Genomic DNA, 24,158 nt, shown 5'->3' with positions numbered 1-24,158 from the left:
TTTTGAGTAGTTTGTTGCCCTACTTCTGTTGCCTGTTTTTCATCACCACAACGATTCTGTTGACTTGAAACATCAGTGTTCTCAGCATCTGCTCTCATTAAACATGCTGCTGCTGGCACATAATCCAGTGGTCAACCGAGCAAGCGACACAGTGACATCAATCATTTTACTTTGAAAAGCACGCTGACAACTTGGTTATTTGAATTTGTATATCCTGACACAATAAGTCAAAATGTGCTGCAGGACAGACTTACATAATCAAGGTTAGAAAGATTAAAAAAAAAAAAAAAGACATAACAGAAAACTGCTCAGTAACATGGAGATTAAACATATCCTGGATCTTAAATGTGTTCTAGAAAATTTTTAAAAGAAACTTACAGAGAACTCTTTAGAGAAATCGATTTACACCCGAACATCTTTTCTCACTGAGCCCGTTTGCTAGCGTTTGTAGTCCCGCAAAGTACTTCAGCCTCAACTGTTTAAAAGTCTCTAGCTATCTTGGCTTTTGTGATTTTCTTTCACAAGATATTTTCCATCTGTAACTTCAAACGGTTTACAGGGAAAACCCAGAAGTTTGACGGGGTGCATGTTCGTGAGATAAAGGTGGCTTGAGGTTTAAGGCAGTTTTCAGAATTAATACTCCTTCATGTTCATGGTTCAAATTCAAAAACTCTCTGAAAGTGTTACTTTTCACAAGTGACATGACAGAATTTGGTATTCTTAACACAAATACTATAAATAAAAAATACACAAATTTTTAAATGATTCAACCTTTTATTGACATTTCATTTTCTTCCACATAAACTTTATGCTCCACAGAACTTTTTTTTTTTTAATAATCAATCTTTAAACTACAGTGATTTTAAGAGAGCGACAGTAAAGAGCGGCGCGTTGTGTTTTTTTTTTCAACTTCCAAACCTCAGAATAAAACCACAGTATGAAATTTAACAAATAGCGGTCTGAATGAGAAACATACAGTTTATTCAAGCACGTCGCGTTTTAACTACAAAGACAATGTGCAGAGGAAGCGACTGCAGGAAATTGCATACCAGTGATTTCTTTTAAGGAGTTTGTTTTATTTATTTTTGCACACTTGAATATTTTAGATTGCAGAAAGCCCTCCTTCCTGAATAAACTATACCCTCAAATTTGAGATAGATAAAGATACATGCAAAGAAACATGGCATTTTATGTGCCATTTATTGCTTTATCGTGGTACAGCACAGAGGCGATAAGGTTTGGGGGCCCGAGCTACTCCCAACTTGAACTCCAGACTGGGCTGCTCTCCAGCAGGTGCAGTGAATGAAAATCTCTGGAGGAGGGAGGTAAAGAACAGGAATAACTCCATCCTGGCCAGCTGTTCCCCAAGACACACGCGCTTACCTACGAATACACCAGAAGTTGAGTGATTTCATTCACAAGGACATTCACCTTAATTCACAGATATTTTTGTAGTTCTGGGAAAGCAAACCTAGCATGCAAAACTTATTTTCACACATGAAGTCTGTAAAATGTTGGGAAAAGCATTTCAGGACACTGGCTAAACTTGCCATATCTCATGTGTAGCACACAACGGGACACATTACTGGAAATACTCTTCTTTATTTAGAAGAAGGGTGCCAGCACACAAAAAAAATGCACACTTTTTGTACTAGGGACCCAGCAGGTTAAAGTTTAATGCTATGAAATTTGCATATGCATATGCACTTCAATCAGGGAAGGTCTTCAACAGATCAGAGTCTTTGTGGGAAAACTGGTGTTTTTCTTCCTATCTGAACCCTTTCTGGTGTTCCATGAAGCTATAACGTTTTATAGTGCCCCTGTAAACACATACCCATAAAAAACATGCAACTGTGTTACAGGATATGTGGAGTAACTACTGACTAACCTGCAGCGAAAGGCATAAAGGCTTCTCTCTTCCTGAATTTACCATCCTGGTCCAGAAAATGTTGAGGGTTGAAGGTGTGTGGAGTTTCCCACATCGATTCATCACACAGGACCGAGTGCAGTAAAGTTATGATTATGGTACCCTGAAAAAATACAATTGAAGTAAATGATTTTACTAGTTTGTTTCCAGTGCAAGTTTTGAAACAAAGTTTTGGACAGAATCAAGAATTCTCAAGAATTTAGAAACTTAAAAATGTCAAAAATAATAAAATTTGCAATTGTTAATTGTGTTAATTTGCTAGTTGGTGGAAAATCAGCTCATGGAAGAAGCTAATTCTTATAACTAAAGAGCAGGGCTATTAAATGGATTATTGTGTTACATTACACAATTATCCATCCATACATAATCTCTACAGTCTGTCCTGGGTGTACCCCGAGGCCTTCTCCTGACAGGGCATGCCTAAGACACATCACTCAGTACTACAGATCCTACAGATGCCCGAACCACCTAAACTGCCTCCTTTTGACAGGTAGGAGTAGCAATCTACTCTGAGCCCTCCTCGAATGTTGGAACTTGTCATCCTGTGCTACAGTAGAGTGACATCCCGTCTTTAATCCATAAAGTTTAATATGATGTTGGCCCAACCTTTGCAGCTATAACAGCTTGGACACTTCTCAGAAGACTTTCCAGAAGGTTTAAAGGTGTGTTCATGGGAATTATTGACCATTCTTCTACAAGCACATTTGTGAGGTCAGACACTGATGTTGGACGAGAAGGCCTGGCCTGCCATCTCTGCTCTAATTCATCCCAAAGGCTTTCTATCTATAGGTCAGACTGTGTGCAGGCCAATCAAGTTCTTCCACATCAAACTTGCTCATCTGTGTCTTTATGGGCTTTGCTTTGTGCACTGGTGCACAGTCATGTTGGAACAGGAAGGATCCAACCTCAAACTGTTCTCACAATGTTGGAAGCATGAAATTGTCTAAAATTTCTTTGTATGCTAAAGCATTAAGAGTTCCTTTGAATGGAACTAAGGGGGCGAGCTCAACTCCTGAAAAACAGCTCCACACCATAATCCCCCCTCCACCAAACTTTACACATGGCACAATGCTGGCACCTGACACCCAGAGAACACGTATCCATTGCTTTGGAGTCCAGTGGCAGCGTGCTTTTCGCAGCGTGCATCTGTTGGGTTTCCTTTGCTCTTGGTGATGTCAAGATTGCAGCTGCAGCTCTATTCCATCAAGTTCTCTGTGCACTGCTCTTGGTCTAATCTGAAAGCCACGTGAAGTTTGGAGGTCTGTAGTGATTGATTGTTTGACTCTGCAGAAAATTGATGACCTCTGTGCTCTGTGCGCCTCAGCATCCGCTGGCCCCCACTATGTGATCATGGCTGTGTTGCCGTCGTTCCCAATTGGTTCCACTTTGTTATAACACCACTAACAGTTGACTGTGGAATATTTAGTAATGAGGAAATTTCATGACTGGACCTGTTACACAGGTGACATCCTATCACGGTACCACGCTGGAATTCACTGAGGTCCTGAGAGCTCCCAGTCTTTCACAAATGTTTGTAGTAGCAGTCTGCATGCTAAGGTGCTTGATTTTATACACCTGTGGCCATTAAAGTGCCAGTAAGACCTTGATTTAGTGATTTGGATGAGTAAGTAATTACTTTTGACAATATAATGTATTTATGTCTGTGAAGGTTGTCAGTCATCCAGGTTATGGTAATCTAGTGCACTTGGAAGGAAAAGCGACTGGACTTCTCTAAGTTTCTTGAAGGATCCTGCAACACGGGGCAGAAAATGTTCCCTCCAAGCCACAAGAGAGAGAGAAGGAGCACACAGATGTAACGAACGCTCTTAAAGCATGTGGTTATCGAATCAGCAAAGATACTGTAAAAAAGGTCAGACGTCAACTAGGGAGAAACAGAAGGAAAACAGAATAGCATTGTCAGCACTGTCATCTCCTATCATCCCTTTATCAGAGAAACTCAGGAGAGACTTCTCCAAACACCTCATCCTAGTGTACTTCAGACCTTTGGCTCATGTGATTAGGCAGATGATCAATAGTGGGACAGTGACCCTCTTAAGGGACATTCCTAATATGGCTTAAATCCGGGACTCTCCACCAGAAGCTTCTCAGATGAGAGGTGAAAAATCTTCAAGAAACTTAAAGAAGTTCCTGAGATAATGTATTTATATATTTATATGCCTCTAGAGTTGGCGTATAAAGGAGGATTTTTAGTACTTTAAGTGAAATACCCAAATTCCCAGCATGTTTTTGGTTTTGATTATTATTATTACATTTAATCTGTCTAAAAACATTCTTAATTAGCTGATAAAAGGATAGGTCATTTCAAAAAAATGACAAAAACCTCACTTAGGAAACAACATATGGACTGTATACCTTTGGGATTGCGTACTTATCCAGTGTGGTGTCTTTGCTTGTCATGTGAGCCAAATTGAGGGGGATGATGTTGGCCATTCTCTGAATCTCATGAACGACAGCATCAGTATAAGGCATTTTTTCTCTGTCACTCATAGAGGGCTGTCTGGATGAACCAACCACAGCATCTATCTCAGCCTGGACTCTCTCTGCACAGTGAAAACAGGAAACAATGTGAGTCTGTGTGCAGCATAGATGACTTACAGGGAAAGTTTACACATCCTACTTGCATCCTCTCACAATACATATTATCTCTCAGGGACCCCCTGAGAATATAAAGAGATGGCAAATTGATTAGAAAATATGTAGTAAAGGTGGATGTGATTCATAAACACACCTTGTATGTCAGGGTAGTAGATCATGTAAAGCAGTCCCCAGTGTAAAGTAGTGGTTGTAGTTTCAGTTCCAGCACCAAAAAGATCCAGAGCGCAAAAACACAGATTTTGTAAATCAAAACCAGATTCTTTGTTCTCCTTCTATAAGTGCGAGAGAAGAGCAAAAATGTGTTACATGGTAACAAATCACACATTTTATTAGAAATGTAGACAACAGACAAGGAGCACTTCACTCACCTCTCCCATTTCTATGAGAAAAGCATCAATGTAATCTCTTGGTGATGAAGGGTCAATATTTTCTTTGTGTTCATTGACCTTGACCTTTACAAACTCAATTAACTGTTGTACCAGAAATAATATTTCCTTGTGAGATCCAGGAATCCACTTCATCAGCCAGGGCATTGTGTTGTACATCTACAGAGTTCGAAGACAGTTTCAGGTACACATTTTGACTACTGGCTTTTACACCAGATAACTCAAGAACTACAGATATTTGGAAACCCCTACTATACTTCAAATGTCATGAAATATTAGATCCCAAAACACAAGGAGATGTAAACAAGAACTGAGGTTGTTTTTCTTTTCTCTTAAGAAGTGAAGATATAAATTTCTTGACCTCCTTTCAGATTCCCCACACTAGTCCTTTAATGTATATTTTGTCCTCCCTCCAGTCACCCCCAACCGGTCACGGAAGATTTATATTTTTGATGAAGCCTTTATTTGTCACTTGCAGTTGCCTGCAGTGAAATGTAACCCCTTTCAACCATACATACATTAAACAAAAATCACATTGGGGAGACAGGTCAGAACAGGTAGCGTAAAGAAAAACAATGAAATGTACGAGACAAAAGGGCAGTGGAGGAGAAAAAAGAGAACTGTACTCAGACTGAGCTCCTGATAGGGGATCAGTATGAGAACAGAAAACAAAAACTCCTCAGCACAGAAGCACATGAATCTTCACATCGTAAGACCATGAAAACACGTGACAAGCAACAGGGGTGGGTGAGTAGGTTTAGAGCAGCGGTCCCCAACCTTTTTGGCGCCACGGACCGGTTTATGCCCGACAATATTTTCACGGACCGGCCTTTAAGGTGTCGCGGATAAATACATCAAAATAAAACTAGTACCGGTACCGAAAAAAAGACCAGGAAAACCGAGTTAACGATAAAAACGATGACAAAATAACGCTGAAAACCGATAAAAACCCTGAAAACCATATATTTCAGACCTGAGCCTCAAACGACTCACGGACCGGTACCGGTCAGAGGCCCGGGGGTTGGGGACCGCTGGTTTAGAGTAAGGCAATGTAAACAGGTGGTTGCCCCTCCCTGGGCCTGGTTCTTTCTGAAATTTGTTTCTGTAAAGAGGGACTTTTTCCTTCCCACTGTTACCAAGTGCTTGCTCATAGAGGATCATCTGACTTTTGGGGCTTTCTCTGTATTATTGTAGGGGTCTTTACCTCACAACATAAAACACCTGGAGGCGACTGTTGATTTAGTGTTGTAAATAGAGCTGAATTCAATTGCCTAATCTAACTAAACATAAAGTAGTTAGAACTTCCCCTTAACTAGAAACAACAGTTTCATGTCATACAGAAATTTTTGGATTGGAAATAAAGCTACTGTTGGCTGCTTGTTGACTGATTTAGCTGGTTTTTAAGTCGGATGTCCTTATTTATGCAACTTCAATGGGATTCATGTTTCAAACATAAAATAATCTTTTGCTTGTTTGGTGACTGTGTAAACTTTTATACTATGGATCCTACAATTGCAGCAAAAATACGACTGGTTAATTTTAACAATATCAGCAACACGGACAATTTCAGTGCCAGATCAGTACTTTTACCTTTGATTCATAAAATAGATTTCACACAATAATATTTGTGTACATTTACATGACTCATAGTTTGAATACCTTTTAGTTTTAGTAGACTGACATTACTGTATTCGTTTTCAATAAAATTTCTTCGGCAATGTTTCAAATTAAACACATTTTAGTTACAGAATAAAATAATGAATAAAATTATTGGATGTATTCTCACCTGTACTGACAAACTTCCCTGTAAATGCATAATCTTGTTGAATTTCTGGAGAATAGACTGAAACTCCTTGTCAGTGTAGTCGAATCGATTCCCAAACACCAAACAGCAGATGATGTTGGACACAGCGTTGTTTATCAGTGACTGGGTATTAAAGGGCTTTCCTGTAAAATACATAAAAAAGACTGAGGAACCCTTGCATCATGTCAAAATAATAAAGAAAATTGGGACCTAAAACATCACAAACAAAACATCAAATATGATGAGTCACTGGACAACGCATGTTATATGAATCGCATGCAACAGGTGTCATGATACCTAAGTACACAATGTATGTAGCTGTTGGTGCATGCGTTTGTCTTCAAAGTTGAAGGTAGTGTGAGTTAATTTTTGTGTGCCTTGCTTATCTGCAAAAGCCTCTATGAGGTACTGGCACTCCTGCTGGATGGATAAGTCCAGGGTTTTCTTGCCCAGACCAAAGTTTCTGAGAGTGTGAAGAGCAAATCTCCTCTGTTGCTTCCACTGATACCCATTTGACATCACAAGACCTTTTAGGAACATACAGAAACATTAATTCCAAAATGGTGTAAATTAAGTCTGATGTTGCTCAACTTCAAATATGAAAATACAACCAACTCCACCTTTGTTTCCTGCTAGTTCAAATATGGGTATGACAGGACGATCTATTAAGTCTTCTCCTTTTTGTACCAAGGCCTCTTTCACAGACTTGTAGCCATTCACGACCACAATTCTTCCACCAAATAGTCGCAGGCTGAAAACGTTTCCATACTTCTCTGCAAACTGAACACAGGCATTGACATTGTGGTTGACCACTGAGTGGACATATTTTTTAAGAAGTCACTGTCATGTGATTGCCCATTTCAGTTTTAACCCCCAAGTTTAACAGTTTCTTATCAGCTGCTGAAATCTATTTAAAAGTATCATTTCTAATGCTGGTTGGATTTTTCAGTTACCCTTTTTTTAAAATCTGGAGGACAAATTACTTAATCAACAATATAAAATTAATAGCATGTATCAATATTGTGCCCCCCCACCCCGACCCCCAGTAAAGAGAACAAAGGGGAATCTGGAATAGAGTTCAGTTTGGCTATCTTGCATTTAAGTTAATAATTTACTATTTACCTGACATGTTTAGGACATCTTTTAAAAAACAAAACCTCACATTTACTGATTTACTTAAATCAATATGCAAAAAGTGCAGTGTGATATCGCTGAGTGTTGTTTACGCTTCTGACCCTTTATTTTCGACTACACAGCAATAAAGATATTTCTATACCTCTGCGAACTGCAAGTGAAGCCTGGCAGGTTGGATACGCCAAAGATAAACCAATGAAAGCAAGAGCCCACGGTCCAGGAGGAAAGTTTTTTGGCACTCTGTTCTTCAAAAAATCAGTCAGAAGCAGGAAAACACACACAAATAGTAAAATGCTCCCGCCGTCAATCCACTCCAGGCCGAGCACGCTGTATATTGTCTCCATAGCTTTACTCTGTTATGCAAAAGTAACTCAGTGTTCAGCTACAGGGACAGAATATTATATAACCCAATGCCCGAGAGTACATAACCCAGCCCAAAGTCCAGATAAAGCCTTGATTACACTCCTAGTTGTTAGAATCAAGGTTTTGGTTTGTTTTTCTCCCCTAAGTTCAGTGAAACATTTAGTTCTGTGACTCAAATTAGCAGAACTGTGGTTTGTCATACAGTGAAAGGATGTCTATGCCCATATCTTTTTTTTTTTTAAATACAAAAACCCAACCAAGGAGATAAATAATGAAGTCAGGAAAATGAATATTTCTTGCAGTGATGATGCCTTCCCTTGGAGGTTGTCTTTGATTAAATGTGAGTGCTCTTGCCCCATTATAATAGCCACATATGGCCAGATTACACTCCAGGTTAATGAACACACCATACATGGGCATTGTATTGTGCTGTAACTGTGTTGTTGCCAGGTAATGGCTGAGGAACACAAAACTGTATTGGACAATACAAACATTGAGAAATGCCCAGGGCAGGCACCTCCGACTGGTAGCAGTGTGAACTTAAAAGAAATCAGACTAAGAAGGATTAGATCAATCCAAACTGGATTCAGTGAAAGATGAATATATGTTACTCACACACACATTTTCACATCAGGCTACGTTTATTTGTTCAGCACATTTAAGGTCTTTCAAACTGCTTCACAGTCAGGGCTCAACAATGAATCATTAAAAAGTGTGTAGTTTAATGTCAGAATCTTATATTTGTATACAGTATAATAGTGTATGTAATGTCTAAAGGTTTAATTAAACAGCATGCTGGCTCACAACATAATACAAATAGACAATGGTGAAACAGAAACTGCTTGACATGAAAAATGTAATAAAAAACAAATGTACACTGTAAGAAATAGATGTGTTTAGCTTATACTTGATGGTTTAACGTGCCACGGCACAGAGGATGTAAGATTTGGGACAACAAGTGGTTCCCAGACTGGGCTGCTCTCCAGCAGGTGCCAAGAATGAAAACCTCTGAAGGAGGGAGGTGAAAACACCCCAAAGTTGTGTCCTGGGGTTGTTCTGCCAAAATGTGCAGCAAAAAAAACAAAGAGATGTCAAAAATCTCTTTCCAAAAGGCACCATAAACAGCAATGAAACGTCTAGTTCTGCTACTCAAATTAGCAGGACTGTGGTTTGTCATACAGTGACCGGATGTCTATGCTCATTATCCTTTTTTTTTTTTTAAATACAAAAACCCAACCAAGGAGATAAATAATGAAGTCAGCAAAATGAATATTTTTAGCAGCAATGAGGCCTTCCCTCAGAGGTTGTCTATGATTAAATGGGAGTGCTCTTGTCCCATCATAGGAGCCAAATATCTCCAGATTACACTCCAGGTTAATGAACACACCATACTGTTTGGGTAAGCCAAATATATCTGGACAGGACCACAACATGTGTGACACTGACACTTTTGCAATACCGCATTTGTCACACATGGGGGAGACAGTGCCATTTTTTTTGTTAAGTCTTGGCGTAGTGGAGCTTATGCAAGACTTTAAATTCAATCAACCTGGAATTGACAAAAAACCTTTGAATACTGGACAGGCTCTCTTTTGAAAGTTCATCTGAAATCACGCTTCAGTTAATTGGTGAAGGCTTCACTAACATGGTTGTGCTAACTGCCATAACGAAAACTGGAAGCTAAATGTTTGGGAGTTTGTGGCATTGAGAAGAGGTCATAAAAAACATGACTTATTTTAAAAAAGCATGAATTTGGGAACAGAGCTCATCCAAAATGTCTGATTTGAAGGTAGTGATAAAAATATGACTGATGAAAATGCAAACTATTAATCCAGTTGTTTTTTTGTTTTGTTTTTTAAATAAATGACACTGGTGGAAAAATGGATAAGATAAGAGAGTCCTCAAGAGTTTGGGTTTACAGGGAGTTTTAAGAACAAGGAATGTGAACAGTAGAAAAATCAGAAATGTACCCCCAAATCATCTGTGAGTGGCATAAATTCACTTTTACTACAGCTGAATTTCCCGACAGCACGCTAAATGATTTGATACATTCCAGGAGATAGGGGACAAACACTGTTGGTTCAGACAAGCAAGTCATCAGCACACAAATTCACAAGACTTTCCATTCTTCCAGATTTTTACACCATTAATTCCTGGGTGACTTCTGTTAACCTATGTAGTGCAGTTTTTCTGTGGACAACTTTGTGGTCACAACACCCATGAAAGTACAGCGACGGCTTGCGTTAACCCTCTGACGACAAAATTTACAATGCCCAGACCCAAGGAGACACGTGGATGCTCGTGATGTGAAAGTACAATACTGGTGTGAATGTGCATGCGCATCTTTTTCTGTGTCAGGTCTGATGCCACAAAAGATAGTGGCATGAGAAACATTTAGCTACCACAAACCACAGAGCTGTTCAAGGTGTGGTACATGATCTGGGTCACTAGTTGAATGACTTAGCAGAAAACACACAACCAGGCAGTGACGCATGTCTGGCAAAGGTCTAGGATTTAAAAGGTCCTTTTTCTTAACTGATGCACCCGTACTAGCCTTTGTGATAATAATTAAGTCTTCTGTGCAATAAGCTGGGAAGGGATTCTCCTATAGGACCATGATGGACAACGAGGGAGGCTGCCACCTTAAAAGGTACCAAAATCAGACATGCACAGATCAAAAAGGAGTGCTTGGCTGTGGTTTAGGCATATAGAGCGCTCCCAAAATAACTTTAGCCTGTACATTTCATTACCCAAATAGACCACAAGCCATTGTTTCCACACTTGAAAGGATACTGTTGCAATGGCTTTTTGTTAATGAGAATAGCAAACTTCAGTGCACAGGCAAAGTATGTCTTTGAAAACTGCTTGAATTTGCTGACACACTTTCAAGGCACCTTTCAGCCATGCAGAGACCTTTAGATAATGGAAACTGTCATATGACACACATCATACAGTCGATACTGGAAAAGGTTAGAGACCACAAAAAAACGATGAACCCTAAATGACGCTGAGCTGCATGAATCGAGTCATACTATGAAGTCAGATATTCTCTATTATCATGCTGCAACTTGATCCTCGAAGAGTAGAACTACTACATCAGATTCACATGGGCATTTTATAGTGTTGTAACTGTGTTGTTGCCAGGTAATGGCTGAGGAATACAAAACTGTATTGGACAATACAAACATTGAGAAATGCCAAGGACATCTCAAACTGACAGCAGCGTGAACTTTAATAAAAAACAGACTGAATAAGAAGGATTAGGTCAATCAAAACTGGATTAAGTGAAAGATGAATATATATTACTCACGCACACATTTTCAAGTCAGGTCATGTTTATTTGTTCAGCACATTTAAAACCACTGCTTCACAGTGGCACATAGATTATCACTCAACAATGAATCATTAAAAAGTGTTATAATGTCAGAATTTTATACAGTTTGTATACAGCAGATATGTAATTTCAGTATATATGTATGTAATTTCTAAAGGTTTTATTAAACAGCATTCTGGCTCATAACATAATAGAAATAGATAATGATGAAACAGAAACTGCTTGACATTATAAAATGTAATGAAAGACAAATGTACACTGTAAGAAATAGACGTGTTTAGCTTATACTTGATGATTTAACGTGCCGCGGCACAAAGGCGGTAAGGTTTGGGACAACGGGTGGTTCCCAGTATGAACTCCAGACTGGGCTGCTCTCCAGCAGGTGCCGAGAATGAAAACCTCTGAAGGAGGGAGGTAAAGAACAGGAATAATTCCATTCGGGCAAGCTGCTCCCCGAGACACACACGCTTGCCTGATAATACACAATAAGAGTTTCAGTCACTATGCTTTCATCTTACAGAGATTATTACTACAGCTCTGAAACACACAAAAGAGACACCGATCCCCTGCAAACTCAGTGATGTAAGAAATTGTTTGTAGATATAAGTCGGTGCTCACGAACAGTTAACAGCAAGCAGAAACATGTAACACTTCTTTTACCATATCTTGCTCAAACACCTCTCTTGTTGTTTGCCTACATATTCATTAACAGAATACGTTCACTGAGATAAACTGCCCTCTTGACATACCTGCAGAAAAAGGCATAAAGGCTTCTCTCTTCCTAAAGTTACCATCCTGGTCCAAAAAGTGTTGAGGGTTGAAGGAATGTGGAGTTTCCCACATTGACTCATCATTGAGTACAGAGTGCAATATAGGCAGGATCATGGTGCCCTGAAGAAACAGGTAAGTTAATTTGTGTTTGTTTAAAAATTATCTCAACTTTTAAGAACAAAATAATTAAACAGGTTAGATGGAAAATCAGCTGATAGAGAAACGAATTATCATTACATATGTTGAGCAATTATTATTTGGATATTCCAAAAGAGCTACTAAATGTGTTGTATCGTATTATGAGTTGTAAAACACTTGTTATTTAACAACAGATGCACCAAAATGCAGTGGTTGTTTTTTTTTTTTTACCCTTTGTCCCCTTGCATTTATTTAGGTTTTTTCCTTCTTAATTTTTGTGCAAAACTTTTTTTTTTGGTTTTTTTTTTGTTTTAAGTTGCTTGAAAAAAAAACACCTTGCTGAATTTAATGAGTTATTCAGTAGCTATATGACCAGAAACCAGAAAAACAAGCAAAAGGCTTTGGTGAAATAATTCTTAGCATGAGTACCTTTGGGATTGTGTACTTATCCAGTATTGTATCCTTGTTTGTCATGTGTGACAAACTCAGTGGGAGGATGTTGCCCATTCTCTGGATCTCATGAATAACCGCATTGGTATAAGGCATGTTTTCTCTGTCACTCATAGAGGGCTGTCTGGATGAACCAATCACAGCATCGATCTCAGCCTGGACTTTTTCTGTACACAGTTAATAATGTGAGTCTACGTCAAGATTTTTAAAGTTGAGAAAACAATTCAAATCTAAGTAAATATATAAAATAGACTTGAGAGAAAACCCAATCCAGAGACAAAATTAAACAGAGACACACATTACAATGTCACATCAGAAACAATCAATTTTTATATAAATGGCTGACCTATAAGAGGCCGCTGTCATTATAAAGTTGAGATACTTGCAGAATATGTAGTCATAGTGACTATTACTCAGTCACAAACCTTGTATGACAGGATAGTGGATCATATACAGAAGGCCCCAGTATAAAGTAGTGGTAGTAGTTTCAGTTCCAGCACCAAAGAGGTCAAGGGTGCAAGCATTCAAACTACTGAGATCAAAACTTGAATCATTGCCTTCATTCTGTTAGAGGCAAAGATGAAAAAAAATCTGATGACATTTCATTAAAAATGTAAAAAGAACAAAAACAGCAGAGATGCAGGACAACACTCACCTTTTCCATTTCTATGAGAAAGGAGTCGATGTAGTCTCTCGGAGATGATGGGTTAAAGTCTTCTTTGTGTTCACTGATCCTGTTTTCTATGTAATTATTTATATTCTTGACCAGAGTAAATGTCTTCTGATGAGGTCCGGGCACCCACTTCATCAGCCAGGGCATTGCGTTGTACATCTACAGCGCAGGAGGACAGTCACTAACTTGTCAGACAGCGTGGATATATCTATGACATTTCTATTTATTTAATAAAAATGTACTAAATTAATTAGCTTTCAAAGAGAGATCCACATTACTGTATGTCCCTATGTGAAAAAGTAAAGAACTCTCTTGTTAAATCATGAATTGACTATGATTAATCCCATTTTTTGTAAAGACCTTTTAAATCACTTAAATAGAACCTGTCTGACAAAGTAAAGGAGGCTAAAAGATCTTAAAGCACCTGAGAACGGCTTATAAAGACATTTCTAAGTCGGTGGGACTCCACAAAAAAGATCAGAGCCCTTATCCACAAATGAAGAAAACTTGGAACAGTAGTGAACCTTCATAGGAGTGGTCGGCCTACCAAAATGACTTAAAGAGTGCACCACTGATCACCCAGGAGGTCACAAAAGAACCCAGAAGAACACCTAAATAACTGCATGGGGGAATTTCACTGTCAAAACCACTGCTGCCCAAAAAGAACACAAAAGGCTTGTTTCACATTTGCCAACATCTTGATGATCCTCAAGACCTTTAGAAAAATATATAGATGAGACAAAATATGGCATAAAGCTAACACAGTATTTCCTAAAAGAGCATTATACTAATAGTCAAACTTGATTAACAAACAAAAACAAAAAAACAACCTAATCAAAGCTGGACTCAAGTAAGATTTAGATGCTTTAAATCAGTGGTCTCTATGTATGATTTACAAATATACAAATCACTGGGACACAGAACAATTCAGGAAGGGAACAATTCAAGGAGAGCCTTTTATAATAATGTGATTCAAATAAATATGACACATACATTTGCATAAATCCTTTTAATTAGATTACTGAATCCTGGTTTAAAGGAGGCTCACCTGTGCCCACATGGTTACCTCCAAGTACAAAAGCTCATTGAAGTCCTGAAGAATAGACTGATGCTTCTCATCACTGTACTCAAATCGATTTGAAAACACCAAACAGCAGATGATGTTTGACACGGCGTTGTTTAGCAATGGCTGTGCATTAAAAGGCTTTCCTGTAAATAAAAATAAAGTGTGGATGAGACAGAAAATGGACTCCATGTCCAAAGAGAAGACAAACTTGCTTGATGTTTACCAAAAAAGCGTGAATTATATAAGAAAAATTAGCAATTTTCTATTTTATATGTTTAGCAGAAAATTAGATAAGGTCATAAGCAATTATCAAACATTTAAAATGTAAAAATTATCATCAAACAGTGTGTGTCTGTGAAGGTTCTCAGTCATCCAGGTCATCATAGTCTAAGGAGCTTGGAAATCCGAGAAGCTTCTTCAATTCTGAAGAAGCTTCTCGGATTAGAGGTGAAACATCTTCAAGGAACTTAAAGAAGTCCAGACACTTTTCTTTCCAAGTTCCTTAGACTATCAAACAGTGTGATTTTTAAATGCCTTGCTGGTCTGCAAAAGCCTCTGTGAGATACTGGCACTCCTGCTGGATGAATTCTGCCAACGTCGTCTTGCCCAGACCAAAGTTTCTGAGTGTCTGAAGAGAAAACCTCCTCCGCTGCTTCCATGGATAACCACTGGAAGCTACAATACCTTTGAAAAAACATATACAAATATAAATATTTTGACTGGAAGAGAAACTAGGCATGTTGATCACCATCGTCACGCTAATAAATCTAACTTGGTGCCCATCTGATACTCCAATATTAAGTGTGTAATTAAAAGAAATGAAATCACCTTTATTTCCAAATACATCGTCAACCAGAGGAATTATGGGACGATCTGCAAAGTCTTCTCCTCGTTGGACCAGGGCTTCCTTTACAGACTTGTAGCCATTAATGATCACAACTCTATGACCAAAGAGTCGAAGGCTGAAAATGTTTCCATATTTCTCTGAAAACTGAATCGACAGTAGATTTAGCTTGTTATTCAACACTTGCATATTTTAGGATAATTTAAAAAGAAATAACTTTTCTGATACAGCTGACTTTTACATTTTTATTCTACCAAAAGAAAACTAAGACTGTAGCAGCTGTGATAAGTGTGACATGTGATACCATGTCCCAAAAAATATAACAACCACAAAACAAGCAAATAAAAACAAAAAACAAGAACTGAAAGCAGCTAATAAAATAAAACAGAAATGCTTGCTTACAAATATTTAATGTCTCTTTACGGGACACTCGGCAGCAAAAAGTAGAAGCTGAAAGGACAATAGCCGCGACTTGAAATGCAGCTCACACTAAGCTTGTAGGCTGTTAGTTATGTTCAGTGTTGCCAACTCCTCAGTAAGGAAAATCGCTATTGGCTGTCCTAAAAGTCGCTAGATGACGTCATCACCTAATTTGCATAATTGGTCATGCTAATATAATGGTAACCTACGCTGTTGGAGAGAGAAATAAGATGGGAAGAGACATAAAGTTAGCAAAAAACGTCCTAAATGCATTTAGAATTTATTTAGAACTACAAACTTAATTTCTTTTAGCAATTATTGTTTTTTAATGTCACAATTCCAACCCTGCTCCTTTATTCGGGCTTCGACCGGCAAAAGTGACCCGAAATAGGCACTCTGGTGGAGTTACTTTGTGTGTGAGAGTGTGTGTTTATAAGTAGTTTTAAACCTTGTGATCCACAAAACAGCATAACAGTAAAAGAACTGACTGCGTTACAGACAGTGCGGAAGCAGCGGCTTCGCTCATGCGCGATTCATCTCCTGCAGCTGGGGGAGGACTATCCTCCACCCGTGAGCGCTTTAGCACGGGTGAGGTGCCCACGGCAGCACCGCTGCTTGTTGAGAGTAAGAGCAACACGCCCTTTCACGTCAAAAAGTCGTCATAAATAAGTCTCCAATAATACCAGAAAAAGTCGCCAGATTTGTCGCTAGTCGCTTTTTAGAAAAAAAAGTCGCTAAGGGGTCTGAAAACTCGCTAAATATAGCGACAAAGTTGCTAAATTGGCAACACTGGTTATGTTACCGAATGTTTTAAAGTCTAATAAAAAAAACTGCTCTGCCCCATGTAGCCCAATCTAAGTCTAAATGATTACCAATAACGGAGGAATAAAGGGAACCTATAGCACCATTTTAGCTACCTATTTGCAGTAAACGAGTCGCCCCATTTTCTATATGAATATATTCTTCTTCTTAACAGCAAGAATGATAATAATAATCGTTACTTTGTATCACACCTCTTCGAACTGCAGATGGAATCTGTTAGGTTGCAGGCGATGAAGATCACCAATAAAAGGGAGAGCCCACGGTCCGGGAGGAAAGTTTTTCGGCACTCGGTTCTTCAGAACATGAGCCAGCAGAAGAAAAAGACAGGAAAAGAATAAAATGCTCCTGCCGTCAACCCACTCCAAGCCGAGAGCGCTGTATAATGTCTCCATAGTTCCGCTCATTCGTGTCACTTTACTGTTTTAACTTTGATTTCACCACTGGATATAATGGTGGGTGATTATATAACCAAGTGGGTTCGATAGCTGGCCTTCAAAATAAAAGCATTTAATAAAAACATGAAATCAATAACAAGTATCTTACTACGATGATCGTAGCGTGTTTATGTGTGTGTGTGTGTGTGTGTACAATGTTTCCTTGTTAACTGATGGCCCAGTGTAAAGGAAACGTTGCATGTCACATCATCACACATACAGAAATTATTAACATGTATAGCTTTAATAAGCTTTATCTAACAGTTTTTATGATTTTCCTATATGTTATATTAATTGATCATACATCTGAAAATGATACATTCTCTGTTTGTTTGGCGTGTCACGTGTTTCCTGTACTTATTGTAATTTATTTGTCACTGATTTTTGTTTCAATCAGCAGTGAATGATGCGAAAAAGCATTAATCAAATTAAACAACTCAGCTGATTTGTAAAGAAAGACATTTTCTGGGGGAGTTCCTCTACATTATTTAACAGTTGGGGTAGGGAGATTACAAGCTGTTAGTGATAGCTGTCAGTCCAGTCATTCATCGTATTACTGCCCTCTGCCAAGGTAAAGACTAAAGCTGACACCACTGACACAAGCTCATAATGAAAAAGGCAAGTGCATGCAGAAAATCTATTTATTTATGACATTGTGCATTTTATAACAAGCAGTGGTATGAAAAATAAAAACACTCACACCAACTGAAATAAATTATTATGGTTATTAAGATCACCCTGTCACCACCTGGTTTGCCTGCATTCCTCTGATATCCAAATAAACATAAACCTATATACTTTTCAAAATAGTTTGTGAATTTAAAAGGGCCTTCTTGTTTAAGAGTGACATAAGATTGTTGGTAATCAACCCGCCCATTAGGTTATATCATAGAGAGGCTAGAATAACAACTGATTTCTTAGGTTCTTTTAAAGAAATTGGGAAAATCAAGATAATGATTACCACGTTTAGCAGAACACCTTCAAAATACCATCAAGGCAAGCATAATTTTTTTTTACTATTCTGATATCTTTCCAGAATCTTAAAATACTTTAAACACATCATTGACGAGTGTTAGCTTCATTAACCAGGAGGTCACTGTTTCATGAGGGTCCGTCAGTGCCAACAAAACTGACTAAACACAGCGAGTGGTTTTGTGCGACACAAAGACAGAATCTAAGAGTAATCATCAAGCACAGTGGTGCAAAATTATAGAATTGCATTCCTGCCTCAAGCACTGAGCAACTTCAAAACACTGAATCAAATAAGCATTGTTTCATAGAGTACTTAAAGATTATGTGAAATCATCCTTTGGATAATTGAACTGAAATAGGTTATTGATCCTCGACATACAAGCAAATCCACCAAGATATGGTGGGCTTTTGTTTTCAATGTAGACACTGACTCAAGTGTAGATTAAACTTAGTAAATTAAAGTTTGAATCCTATGTAAATATCTCTGCAGTACTATTAAACGTTAAAAACAGAATACTGTTTTTTTTGTCCTGCTGTATTTATCTTATTGTCTTTACTGAAGTCCTTGTAAATGTTTGCTTATGACAGCGATTATCATGCATATGCAGTGGAATGTGATCTCTTAAAAAGTTGTAATTTAATATTGTAAATATTCAGATTTTTATTTGTTTTAATACAATGGATGGAATGGTTCCTTTAAAAGGTCTCCATGGTGAGAAGAATTTAGCAGGTATAGATAATGCTTCATATGACAAATATGATGGAGGACATTGATTCATCAAACTGAGTATCAGACAATTTCAGTTTTGTCATAGTTGATGGTTTAACGTGGTACAGCACAGAGGCGGTAAGGTTTGGGACAGCGTGCGGCTCCCAACTGGAACTCCAGACTGGGCTGCTCTCCAGTAGGTGGCGAAAGAGAAAACCTCTGAAGGAGGGAGGTGAAAAACAAAAACAACTCCATCCTGGCCAGCTGTTCTCCAAGACACACACGCTTGCCTGAGAATAAACAATAAGACATGAGTTTTATTCAAAAAATTTACAAGATATTCACTATATCATAGAGTTTACTCCACTTCTGCAACAAACCAAGGATGCATGCCATTTTGTCTTGGCTAAAACAGTACAAGAGGCTTTAATGTACAACAAACCTGCAGAAAATGGAAGGAAAGCATCTCTCTTGCGAAATTTACCATCCTTGTCCAGAAAGTGTTGAGGGTTTAAAGAGTGTGGAGTTTCCCACACTGACTCATCATGTAAGACTGAGTCCAGAGTAGCCACGATCATGGTACCCTGCACAAAAAATACTATAAAAATAACCAAAATACTAAAATTGAAAGAAATAAAAAAAAAAATTAAAATTGTTATTCAAGTATATTGGTTTAATTTGCCATATAACAGAAAGTGAGCTGATGGAAAAAGGCAACGTAACATTGTCAAAATGTCCAAAAGAGCTTTTTAGTATGCAATTGTGTCAAACTACAAAGTGTATAATGCCTGTTAATTAAGAACCAGGGACAAGTGCAATGGTTGTTTTAGATGTTTTTAACCTTTAATCGTAGGTGTTAAAAAATTAATCTGTTTTCTCAAAATTTCAAATTTTTACAAGTGTATATTCTGGTGTCTATTCACATTAATTTCTCATTTTTAGTTATTGGTTTGAGTTAATATGAGAACAGTAATGAAGTTGACCTTTTTATTTGATTTGAAGTTGCATTGTCATTACATACAGTATTTCAGAGAAACTAGAGAGAAACCATGCTAAGTCATTGCTGTTTTGATAATATAGTGGCCATATGATTTGACATCTACTCTATCTGTCGCAGGACAAAAGGCAGTCTATGCAGGGCCATAAGAGTATCCTTATGTGTAGTCATGAATCACTGTAATACAGAGCCCTGATGTAATACTAATGTAATCCATTAGCACAGGTGTGCCACAGAGATCTATTCTTGGACCTCATGTATTTATTCTGCACATAACCACAGACTAAAAATGGACTCAGCCACTGTGTAGTTACAAAACTCTGCATTTTGATGGGTTAGCATTTTGGCTGCTGCCATGTTACTTTTTAGGAGTCAGAAGTTACCATATATTGTTGAGAAGTCTAAACAGGCATGGTACTGTGAATTATTTAAGCATTACATAAGTCATTTTAAGGACTGCATAATATCTGGATAATTTTGAGGAAGAAGAATATTTTCACCATCTTACATCACAAATACACTTTACTTTCCGGGTCCATGTGGTATCAACCTTTTGGGATTTACTTACCCGGATGATTGATCATACATCAAGAGAGTACAGTTGATAGTGAGTGTTACACTATTTTTATACCAGGCTTTAAATGTGCTTTTTAAAGCTGCTTCATTGGTTATTTTAAGTGTAACATTAGGATTGACTTTTCAAGTCAGCTTCAAGTTGCTAAATTGGTAGACAAGGAATACTTTATTCTACAGCGAAACTGCCAGAAAGTATTATGGTTTGTGTACCTTTGGGATTGTGTATTTATCCACTGTAGTTTCCTTGACTGTCATATGAAGCACATTGAGAGGAATGATGTTGGCCATTCTCTGAATCTCATGAATGACAGCATCAGTATAGGGCATGTTTTCTCGGTCACTCACAGAGGGCTGTCTGGACGAACCAACCACAGCATCAATCTCAGCTTGAACTCTCTCTGCAAGTGAAAACAGGATAGAATCAGAGTCTGTATCAAGGTTATTATATTTATCTAAAAGTAAATGAAAAATTAAAATTGACAGTGAGAAACAATTTCAGGTTATTAATGTAAAAATAAAAACGTACTTAAGAAAAAACAGTTACTACCAATACTGAATTATTAACTTCAGATCAAACATAATTAGAAACATAAACAGGAAATATATTTTCAGTTTTAGTATTTGTGAATTTGTTAATATTTGTCAACACAAAAAGCTACAAAACATTTAAACATATGTTTATTGAAAGGTGGAAAGTCTATATGAATGTCAATCGGCTATCTTCACATATTGATTTTTTATTGTCAGCTTCATGACCACATATGTGGTCTTCCTGTTTTCTGATAAATAATGCCAGGATCTACTCTGGAAACTAACTGATTCCCAACTAGAAATCAAAACATGCTAAAAAAAAAATGATGAGACTATCATAAACTCTGTTTTGTGTATTATGTAGATGACTAACACAACCTGCATGCTTTTTCTCACAGTACAAGACCGACATGACAAAATACATAGTACTGTTGGGTATTACACACGCACCTTGTATATCAGGGTAGTAGATCATGTAAAGCAACCCCCAACGTAAAGTAGTGGTAGTAGTTTCAGTTCCAGCAAAAAACAGGTCCATGGTGCAAGCATGTAAGGTACTGAGAGAAAAACTTGAATCTTTGCCCTCGTTCTATCAACAGTCCAAGCAGCAGAAATTAAAATATCTTATATTTCAGGTTGCATTACAACACCAAAATGAACAAACATGATGGAGCTCAAATACAACACTCACCTTTGTCATTTCTATAAGAAAGGCATCAATATAGTCTCTCGGTGACGCTTGGTTAAGGGTTTCTTTGTGGTCTTTGATCCTGATTTCTATAAAGTCCTTTACCTCTTGTGTCAGAGTGAACATTGTCTTATGAGGTCCAGGTAACCACTTCATCAGCCAGGGAATTATGTTGTACATCTACAGAACAGGAAGCCAGATTAAACCATCTTTTCATGACTGGACATATCATGCTGTGCATTCAAAGAATTCTGAATTGAAATCTAACACACTTCTAACAGGAATTCCACAGTGGCAAAGCTGGTGGTAGAAATATAATTACCAAGAGAAAAATATTTGAGGGCAATTTCAGCAAACATTTTTTTGATTTTTGTTTTAATGAGAGAGATCAAGTTCATATTCCCCAGTGTTCACTGAAATTTAAGTTGATTTAGATAATGCTTCAAAATGAGGAGTTGTCATATAGATGAGAAGTTTCAAGACATGCTTCAAAAAGCACTTGAAGAGACTTGGCTCCACATATTACCCGTTATAAGCTGATTGTTATAAAAAAAAATCTACTTAGGTACAAATATGATGTCTATTGGGATTAAGGATCCTTTATTGTTATTCATCATGAAGAAAATGTGATAGAAAGAGATGCAATTACTCAGGTCTCATCTCAGTACTAGTAACATTTAAAAATAATAGACAGACATTTAGAGATTTCTCCAGATACAGACAGACAAACTGGTGGTAGCTAACCAACCGGACATTTTAGTGGAAGACAAGCAGAAGTATATATATATATATATATACACACACACACACACACATATATATATATATATGTCTGCAGAAATTCCCCCCACCCCTACAGGTGGGGGGAATTTCAAGCTCAGGCCCTCTACCAGAGACCTGGGAGTTTTGAGGGTCCTGTGCAGTATCTTAGCTGTTCCTAGGACTGCGCTCTTCTGGACAGAGATCTCTGATGTTGTTCCTGGGATCTGCTGGAGCCATTTGCCTAGTTTGGGAGTCACTGCACCTAGTGCTCTGATTACCACTGGGATCACCGTTACCTTCACCCTCCACATCTTCTCTGAGCCCTTGTTACTTCTGCAGCTTCTTGTGTTATTTCTTCCTGATGTTGCTGTCATTCGGTATCACTATGTCTATCACTACGGCTGTCTGCTGCTTCTGCTTGTCTTCCACTACAATGTCCGGTTGGTTAGCTACCACCAGTTTGTCTGTCTGTATCTGGAGAAGTCTCTAAATGTCTGACATTTTGTTTATATCTGTGGGCTTTGCATCTGCCAGGACTTGGCTTCCTCCTCTCTGCCCTTTGGTGTGTTTTAAATCAGTATTTGTTTTTGCTCCTCATTATAAATTAGAAACCCTGTAGGGAGACTGTGGTTGCTTAAATGTGACTTTGGGATTTTATATAAATTGTGATGTAATTTGATTACTGCATAATGTAGGATGGTGGAAGGAGATTCACCTGTATCGATATGCTTCCCTGTAAGCGCAATCTTTCGTTGAAATTATGAAGAATAGACTGGTACTGCCGGTCAGTGTACTCAAATCGATTCCCAAACACCAAACAGCAGATGATATTCGACACAGCATTATTTATCAGTAGCTGGACATTAAAGGGCTTTCCTGCAAATAAAGACAGAAAATATGGGGACAAGTACCCAGTGTCATAACAAAGCAAGCCCACTCTATTGAATGGTGGCAATCATGTCACCAAGATGTTTTTTATGCCTTGGTGTTCTGTGAAAGCCTCTGAGAGATACTGGCACTCCTGCTGGATGTATAACTCCAGAGTCTTCCTGCCCAGACCAAAGTTTCTGAGTGTATGAAGAGCAAATCTCCTCTGTTGCTTCCATGGATAACCATTTGAACCCACAAGACCTTTGAACACACAAATACACAATAATAGATTGAATAAGAAACACTACCTTACACCCCTGATTTGGTGTCTCAATTATGTTGTTCATTGTATTCAACACTAACTATATATTTTTTTTTTAATGAAAAAGAGAAAAACAGAACCTTCATTCCCAAATAAATCTTCAAACAGTGGTACGGTGGGTCGATCTATGAAATCGTCTCCTTGCTGGACCAGGGCTTCTTTCACAAACTTGTAGCTATTAATGACCACGGTTCTTCCACCAAAGAGTCTGATGGTGAAAATGTTTCCATATTTCTTTGCAAACTGAACAAAGACAGCAGGCAGATGTTGTGGTTGAACTGTACTCAGAGAATTAATACTGCTTCTACATCTTTACTGCAGATACTATAAGATTGCAGCAATGTTGCCTCATTAATATTACAGGGAGTGCAGAATTATTAGGCAAGTTGTATTTTTGAGGAATAATTTTATTATTGAACAACAACCATGTTCTCAGTGAACCCAAAAAACTCATCAATATCAAAGCGGAATGTTTTTGGAAGTAGTTTTTAGTTTGTTTTTAGTTTTAGCTATTTTAGGGGGATATCTGTGTGTGCAGGTGACTATTAC

At 38.0% G+C, this 24,158-nt stretch overlaps 2 protein-coding genes and 1 pseudogene across 2 annotated transcripts in view; all 3 read right to left on the bottom strand.

Moving 5' to 3' along the window:
• Window positions 1–882: 882 nt before the first annotated feature.
• Window positions 883–8,228, bottom strand: LOC102194138 (cytochrome P450 2J6-like; annotated as a pseudogene).
• A 3,319-nt stretch (window positions 8,229–11,547) lies between these two features.
• On the bottom strand, window positions 11,548–17,231 carry LOC102194437 (cytochrome P450 2J2-like). The gene is made up of 9 exons (XM_005733945.2): window positions 16,940–17,231; window positions 15,491–15,653; window positions 15,197–15,346; window positions 14,645–14,805; window positions 13,579–13,755; window positions 13,349–13,487; window positions 12,903–13,090; window positions 12,314–12,455; window positions 11,548–12,036 (listed from the first exon to the last, which is right to left on the bottom strand). The coding sequence occupies exons 1-9, from the start codon at window positions 17,150–17,152 to the stop codon at window positions 11,861–11,863; spliced, it is 1,509 nt and encodes a 502-aa protein (XP_005734002.1). The 5' UTR covers window positions 17,153–17,231; the 3' UTR covers window positions 11,548–11,860.
• Window positions 17,232–18,697: 1,466 nt separating this feature from the next.
• The window catches only part of LOC102194744 (cytochrome P450 2J2-like), a 7,846-nt gene continuing 2,385 nt past the window's right edge, over window positions 18,698–24,158 (bottom strand). Inside the window, exons 2-9 of the mRNA XM_005733946.1 lie at window positions 23,690–23,852; window positions 23,399–23,548; window positions 23,133–23,293; window positions 21,659–21,835; window positions 21,418–21,556; window positions 20,647–20,834; window positions 19,306–19,447; window positions 18,698–19,153 (exon numbers count right to left, since the gene is read on the bottom strand). Coding sequence (XP_005734003.1) covers window positions 18,978–19,153; window positions 19,306–19,447; window positions 20,647–20,834; window positions 21,418–21,556; window positions 21,659–21,835; window positions 23,133–23,293; window positions 23,399–23,548; window positions 23,690–23,852 — 1,296 coding nt within the window. The 3' untranslated portion in view covers window positions 18,698–18,977. The remainder of the gene's footprint in view (window positions 19,154–19,305; window positions 19,448–20,646; window positions 20,835–21,417; window positions 21,557–21,658; window positions 21,836–23,132; window positions 23,294–23,398; window positions 23,549–23,689; window positions 23,853–24,158) is intronic.

This window comes from Pundamilia nyererei, unplaced genomic scaffold (assembly GCF_000239375.1).
Source record: "Pundamilia nyererei isolate P.nyererei 1_Seehausen unplaced genomic scaffold, PunNye1.0 scaffold00056, whole genome shotgun sequence".
In the NCBI taxonomy this organism is placed as follows: Eukaryota; Metazoa; Chordata; class Actinopteri; order Cichliformes; family Cichlidae; genus Pundamilia; species Pundamilia nyererei.
Note: the sequence above shows the minus strand (reverse complement) of the source record. Positions and strands in the feature narration are given on the sequence as shown.